Below are 8,076 nucleotides of genomic sequence, written 5' to 3' on the forward strand. Positions count from 1 at the left end.
GCAAAGGCTTTCGATTGTGTGGATCATGACAAGCTATGGACAACATTTCTTAATCTGGTGGGTTTAGGATTTTTGTGCTCTTTGTTTAGTTCCTGGAGTTGTTGAATAAGTAGTTGTTCTCTCTGTTTTTGTCATGTAGTCTTTTGTTACTGTAAGTTTCCCATTAAATATTGCTTTCACTTCATCCCTTAAGTTTTGCTATGGTGTGCTTTCATTTTCATTTGACTACAAAGAAATTTGAGATTTCTTTCATTGCTTTCTTAATCTGTTGTTAGTTTAATAGTATACAGCTTAGTTTCCATGTGTTTGTACATTTTACAGTGCTTTTTTTTCTTTTTATGTTTAGCTTCACTATATTGTGATCAGAGAACATACTTTGTATGATTTAAATATTTTTAAATTTATCAATAGTTACTTTACAATCTAACATATCTTGGAAAATGTTTCATGTGCAGTGGTGTAAGATTTACACTGTGCTGTTGCTGGGGTGTGTGTTCTCTATTTGTTAAGTCTAGTTGGTTTATACTGTCATTAAGGTCCTCTGTTTTCTTTGTTGATTTTCTTTCTAGATGATCTAATATTGAAAGTAGTATAATGAAGTCTCCTACTATTTCTCCTTTCAACTCTTTTCTTCCTGTATATCAGTGTTTGCTTTATATATTTAGGTACTCTGATGTTGGGTGCATATATATAGTTATGATCATTAAATCTTCTTGATGAATTGACCATTTTATCACTGTATAATGTCCATCTTTATCTCTTCTAACAGATTTTGTCTTGAAACCTGTCTCTCATTTGGTTATTATTTCCTTAGAATATTTTATGTGTATAATCTTAAAACATGAGGCTCTATTCTAGAATGTATATATAATTTTAAAAAATGTGTTTGTTATTCATTACAGTGTTCACAATAATACTTCAACCCAGAGTGATGTCTCCCAACAGGTAAGACAGTATCAAGCATCTAAAACCATAAAAAGTATGAATTGTGGCAAACAGTAGTATTGCTAATGGGATTTTCATTCTAGATTAGTGATGTAACCTTGAGTAAGTTATGTACATTTTCTTTTTTTTTTTTTAACTGCAAAGTGGTTCAATAATGTCTAACCCTCTGTTATTGCAGTTTTGTGCTCTTTACGTTTTCTGTCTTTGTAAATCCCGGAGAGTAAATAAAGATATGTGTGTTCAGTTAAATTACTATCTCATAGTTGGTTATATAAAATTCAAGCTTTTACTTGAATTGAATTATCTTTGTTCGTTATATGAATAGTATTGCATCCTAGTTGGTGAAAGGATCTTTTTATAGGCATGATACATGATTTGTATAATTTGTGTCTGAAGGCTTGGGGTGTCAGACCTACTGTACCTGTGATGCCTTCCTCCCCTTGTGGTCCTGTGCTGATAGAGATCGAGACTCTTCCAAGGGATCCTGGAGTAGACCTGAACGACAGGAAATGGTTTGTTAACCCCTTAAATCAAAATTAAATGCTAATTCCCTTCCATAACATTACAATTCTATAAATGTCATTGGAAGCCAATTATTCATATTTGTGAGCTGAAAAGAAACATATTAAGCAGTCTTAGAGGAATTGGGGAAAAAATGGATGTGTGAATCAAAAGGGGGACTTCTGTCAGACTGTCATCCTTATTTTGATAAGCATGATCCATAACTAGTGGTTATTTCTATGTTGAAAAAAACTTCTTCCCTAGTAAGTAGAACCTTTTCTTGGGTGGACAAGAGAAGTATTTTTGTCATATGTTATTTCATTAACATGACAATACTACTTTGGATATACATTCTTCATTGAGACCATAAAGATAAAGCCAATAGGAAAACGTAATTACATTCCAATAAAACACTATTTTTTCGAAGAGATAACAATTTGATGACAAAGAAGATAATTAGCTTTTCAGGGTCTTTTTCTAGATGAATAGTACACAAATATGGATAGTTTATGGCTTGTTGGAGTTGATTGTTGGGATTTATCCTTTCCTAAATAAATGTATGTGCCTTGATGGGCTCCTTGGGAATAATATGATTATTTGGTATATTACCTGTTCAAGTGTTGTGTCTGTTTATGGAAAAAGTCTTTCTAATTCTTAGGATTTTCCTGTTGTTCTTAGTGTTTTTAGTACCTGAAATCTAACGAATTCCTGTGGTGATCTCCAGGTTTGGGTCTGCTTTCTGTTCAGCTGGTTCTTCCTTCCTGGTGGTGGGTCAACAGTGTTTGGTGATTGTTTTGAGACTTTGCAATGCATTTTTATTTGCTGCTGTTTTGGCTTAACTAACTTTAAGGTGCTTTGCTCTTGATAAGTAACTATCACTGGTGGATATATTTTTACTTCACTTCCAGATAACTAGAGATTGGTTTCTAAGATTAAGGTGTGTGTATGTGTGTGTTCTGCTCTCTTGTTCCCCCTTTCTACTTAGGAATTGGTGAGGGTACCTTGTGTGTAAACAGTGAAGCTCCTAAATGCCAATTTTTAGCCTTTAACTTTAAACCGTTAAGATGAGTTTTATCTATACTTAAAACACAGCTTCAGCAAACAACTATGTTTTCTCTTAATGTTAGCACTAAGTCCTATTGGGAAGGAAAAACAGTACTCAGATTTTAACCATAAAACAATTATTTTAGTATAAGTTTGTCTTTTAATATGTAATGAGAGTCTTTACTAGTTTACATCCTATTTTAGAACACTAAACCTTTATTGACTTTTAAAATAATTTTCTCTTTTAATGGATAAATCTGTTTAATTTGACTTATTAGGCACTACTCAATTCCTTTGATGCAAGTTTTAGAGAGAGTATTGAATCTGCTTGAATTTCAAGAAAAATGAAACATTCGGAGCTGTGTGCCCTTTCTTTATGTGGCTGTGCTGAAATGGAGTAAAGCAGTGGAACTTACCACTTCCACAGCTTCAGTGTATGTCGACTGAGGCATGGAACTGAATACAGAGCTGACTTGTCTTGGAGCTATGGATTCTCCAGCCTTTATTCATAACGCATTCTGCTTTTCATTCTTTCTGTGTATGTGTTTTGAGTCTCATTAATACTTTAAAAAGACAAACAGTCCTCCTCTAGAATGTGATAGGTTGATAAAATTTGGAAATACTTAATGTATTTCTGGCAGGTGAAATTTGCCTAAAATTGTTTAAATCTAAACCTGTTTGCTACGTGATTCTCTAGTAGATCTTTTCTAGCTGGTGCTTTTTAAATGACATTACTATTTGAGTGAGTGACTTGATATTTCAAAAACTTACAATTATCTAATATTTAAAGTATTACCTTTTTGAGAAGCAATTTGTATATTTTAAATCCATAAATTATAAACAATGACAAAAACAAAACTGAACATTTGGAAAATCTTGACATACATTGGTGGAGAAAATGAACCTAATTTACTTTTCTAAAGTTTTGTTGTTGTTATGTGTGATGGATCAGTTCCGACTCATAATGGCCCTATACTCAAGGTTTCCAAGGAGTGGCTTGGTGGGTTTGAACTGCCAGCCTTGCAGTTAGCAGTTCACTGCTTACCCTGAAGCACCATAGAGATTCTAAATTGAAGATTGAGTTGAATGAATTAGATCTGATAAATATTTTATTTGAAGGGAAAAGGTGATTTGCTGTTTTTAAAAAAGGATACTGGATTTGTTCTGAAGAATCTTTAGTTTCTTTTCAGTCCCCCTGCCCCCCAAAAAAGGAAATGTTCATGTTTATGTTTATTTAGAATGATAATCCTATATAATAGTATATTTTAATAATTTACTATATTTATTAAATATGATGCTATATTTATTTAATGTTATAATGTGATTTGTTATATATAATATTGTAACTTTAGATATCATTTATATTTAGGGTGAATTCTTTTTCATTTTGGTTATATTAAAATCTCCGTGGCCTTTCCTGCCATGTCCTAGCACCTGGGCAGATGTTTTCTTTCTACTGGAGGACTGATCTGGTCTAACCAGAAACCATGCATGTGTCCTTGTTGCACTCTGATACTGCTGTAGCACTATGTGAGAGAAGAGATCTACTATGCTTACTAAACCATTCCTTGGTGGAGGCTTATAATCTCATCACATTATCTGTACCTGTTGAATTTTCTTTTCAGTTCTGGTGAAATTTGATTACAGAATGAATAATAATTTTTTAATTGAGGACATTGATGTAAAAATTACATGGCCTCTCAGGTAGTTTTAAAAAATACTTTTTCTGAATTTTGTTTCTTATGTCTTAGTTTTGTAAAATCACTTAATTTGAGGAATATTATTTACCCCAACTGCCTTTTCCCATATGTGCCCTTGTCCTTATGTAAAATTCTTTAAATTAATTAGATTATGAATTTTTTTCTTCTCATTAGAATCTCATATAACTTTCCTACTTCTTGTTTTAATAATAACATCAGGGACAGATATAGTGCCTTGCTTTCTGTGACCTCACCTAACAGATTCTGAAGACTTGTATATATTTCCATAGTGGCAGTTTCCATTACACATAACTGAAGTTGACTACTCCCTTTGTATTCTTGAATGTTATCATTGCATGGAGTAGATACTCACAGCAGTGTTGCATGCTGGTCACATTGCTGTTTTTCTTTATTACCGCTTACACATCCATTTTCTCCTATTCCTGTGTACTAACTGTGCTCCCTCCCACTCCCCAACCATTTAGGCTGTCTGCTGCCAGTGACTGCTGTCAACGTGGTGGAAACCAGTGGAACACCAGGGCCATGTCCCCACCCCAGACTGCATATAGAAACTACACTGACTCTGTCCATGAGCACAGTGTGAAGAATACAGGAGCCCACCATGCTGGTCATTTCCCTGACCAGTCAGCCATGACTGAGATATGAATGTTAAACCCTTTAGGCATTGTGTCTTTTGTCATGCGCGTTGATGGTGTACATTTTCTAATCTTTATAGTGTATTAGGTCACATTAGGAGAACTGGGGAGAAGTTATTTCATGCTGAGTCACTAGTGCATTACTATTTATAATTAATGCATCTCTGAAATGGAAAAGGATCTAAAGGTGCTGTATTCCATATCATGACAACTGATTTTTTGTTGAGAAAAGTATGTACATCGTTGTAGTTTCAGATAAGTTTTTCATGATTTCAGCATCCTTAACACGTTACTCAGAAGCTGTCTCAGGAGAAGGTTGTGTCTGTGGCTAGGTTACCCATCACCACCCTCGCCCAGGCTGTGCACAGGTGATGGGCAGTGATAGCAGCAGACTCACTGCAGGCACTCAGAAGGAAGTGTGTCCAGGCACACACAGGACGTCAGCCTTTTGCTGTTTTTATAAAACTTACTCTTAAACCCTACACTTAGTCTTTCTAAAGTTTACTCGTTGCCCTCAGTTTAGTGCCTAAGAATTTATAATTTTAATTTAAAATTTTTTTTTGCTTTTTGATAAACACAAGTATTTAAGCTGCTAGAAGTTCTAAACACATTAGTAGTATGATACAGAGAGATCAGTCTAATTACTGTTGAATAGTTAGCTCAAAATGGAAAATGTATTTATTCTTTTCATTTATCTCTTTCATCTTGTGGACTTGGCGGATAACCCAGGTTTGCAGCAGCCTCATAATTTGGCCTTTAAAATAAAATTCTGAAGCTGAACAGTCTCATTCTCGAATGTACTTATTGGATATGCATAATATGAGTTTTTCACAGTATGAAGAATATTCTTATTTTTCATCCTTTATGAACTTCAGAATGAGTTTATCTGAGCTGTTTGATCTGCTTCATATGAGCAGATTACCTGGGAAAAGCTCATTTCAGATGTAATGGTACATGATATAAGGGAGGCAGTTCTTCCATATAGCTTTGTTCAAATTTAAAATTCATTTAACGTAATTTTTAACTATGCTTATGTTTATTTGAGGATATTTTGTATTCTGGGGATTTCTGATACTTCAAGATAATGAAGCTACATTATAACCAATCCATTTAACTTAATCTCACGGTCAGCAGTTCCAAACTACCAGCTGTTCCTCAGGAGAAAGAGGAGGTATTCTACTCCCTAAAGGTTTACAGCCTCAGAAACCCTGTACAAGGTCGCTATGAGTCGGAACCGATTCTACGTCATACAACAACAACAACAACAATTTACCTCAGTATTACCCCGTCAATAATCTCTGCTAGACAAACATAAAGGTTTCAGAAGGTGTTATTACTAGACTGTTGGTTGCAAATATAATCCAGTTTGTCCATAGAAGATACAAGTAAGCAAACAGAGCCTAAAGAGTACTTAGGGAATGAAATTTCTAAGCATATTTTAACTTGTGTTTTGATTATATTCATACACAGAAGTCTGCCCCCTCTTATCCCCCATAGGATTACTTTCCAAGACCCTCAGTAGTAGTAGTTAAGTGCCATTGAGTTAGTGTCGACTCATAGCAGGCCTGCATTGGGTTTCTGAGGAGTATTTGTGAGTTTGAACTGTGAACCTTACAGTTCAAACCAACCTTGCAGTCCAGTGCTTATCCTACAGTGCCACACCAGAACTCCAAGATATCCAGTGGATACCTGAAACCTCAGATAGTACCAAACCTTATATTTATCATGTTTTCTCCTATACTTATATACCGGTGTTGTTGTTAAAGTGCTATAGGGTTGGTTCTCACTCATAGCAACCTTGTATAGGGTTTTCGAGGAGCAACTGGTGGGTTTGAACTGCTAACCTTGTGTGATAAAGTTTAATTTATCAACTAGACACTGTAGTAGATTAACAATAGTAATTAACAAAATAGAACAATTATGTAAAACAAGGGTTAATTGAGCAAAAGCACTGTTATACCCCACCAGTTGATCTGATCATTAAGACAGCTGCTCTATAAGGGGAAATCAAAAGGATTGCTACTAGGGTTTCAGTTTATACACACTGAAGTTTATTAGAAACAGAGCATGTTCAAACATATCTCTGTGATCAGTAGATTTAGTCTCATCAGAGTGCCTTCCAAAAAAAAGGTTTAATTACAACTGGTTTCCCAGGGGATCTACTAGGCCAGTTAAGTTCAAATCAACTGGTTTTTTTTTTGGATTCCAAATGGGTAATCTTCATAGATTTTCTTGAAAGACACAGGATGATCATTGGGACTTATGAGGATGAAATGTTAAGAAAATAGGAAATGCGTTGGTGAGAAAAAGGACAGGAAAGTTGCGTCAAGGAATCTTTGTGTCATGTTGATGCATCTGCTCATCCTTCAAGGGCAGCAGGTGCTAAACTCTCAGAACTCCATGGCGAAACCCGACCACTTCACCCTCCAACCCTGATCTCGCCCCTTCATACTTCTTTTTGTCCCCTAAACTCAACATTTGGAGTCCTGGTGGGGCGCTGTGGGTAAATATGCTGGACTGTAAAGTCAGTTTGAACCACAAGGTTGGCAGTTCAAGCTCACCAGTTGCTCCTCAGAAACCCTGTACAGGGTCACTATGGGTCGGAACTGACTGGATGGTATGTAACAACAACAATAACAACCTCAGCATTTAAAGGGACACAATTTGAGTTCCTTAAGGATGTCATTTTGATGTGTCAGTTAAAGAGTGTAGAATTCTTTGGGGAAGGGTAGTTATTAAGTGCTATAGAGTCGGTTCTGACTCAGGGCGATTCTGTATAGCTTTTCCAAGGAGCTGCTGGTAGGTTTGAACACTGACCTTGCAGACTAGTGCTTTATCTTACAGCATCACTTGAGGAAGGGTTAAAGAGTTGAACACATTACCTTCAGAAATTTATAGTCTTAGATATGTTAAAGAACAACAGCTTTACATTTTGATACTTTTCTTTAATAAAAATTTCTTAGGATTTTATAGCAATACTTTCTCACGCTTGTTTATATGAGCCTTGATGTGGCACTGTAGGATTAGTGCTGGACTTTAAACTACAAGGTTGTCAGTTCAAACCCACCAGCTGTTCTCGTAAACCCTAGAGAGTCATTATAAGTCAGAAGTAACAAGACGGCAAACAGCAGGTTCTTAGTTTATGAGTGGGTAGTGTATACGTTTATGAGTGGGTAGTGTATACGTTTATGAGTGGGTAGTGTATACGTTTATGAGTGGGTAGTGTATAC

At 35.5% G+C, this 8,076-nt stretch overlaps 1 protein-coding gene across 2 annotated transcripts in view; it reads left to right on the forward strand.

Annotated features, from left to right (window-relative positions):
• Positions 1 to 8,076, forward strand: part of EPB41L5 (erythrocyte membrane protein band 4.1 like 5) — a 169,130-nt gene that overhangs the window by 78,975 nt on the left and 82,079 nt on the right. The window contains exons 14-16 of one of the 2 annotated variants that reach the window (XM_006868730.1): positions 903 to 945; positions 1,342 to 1,457; positions 4,676 to 4,856. In XM_006868730.1, coding sequence (XP_006868792.1) covers positions 903 to 945; positions 1,342 to 1,457; positions 4,676 to 4,856 — 340 coding nt within the window. Of the gene's footprint in view, positions 1 to 902; positions 946 to 1,341; positions 1,458 to 4,675; positions 4,857 to 8,076 lie in introns of those variants that run through there. The other variant, XM_006868729.1, reaches the window with a different exon arrangement.

This window comes from Chrysochloris asiatica, unplaced genomic scaffold (genome assembly GCF_000296735.1).
Source record: "Chrysochloris asiatica unplaced genomic scaffold, ChrAsi1.0 scaffold00123, whole genome shotgun sequence".
NCBI lineage: Eukaryota > Metazoa > Chordata > Mammalia > Afrosoricida > Chrysochloridae > Chrysochloris > Chrysochloris asiatica.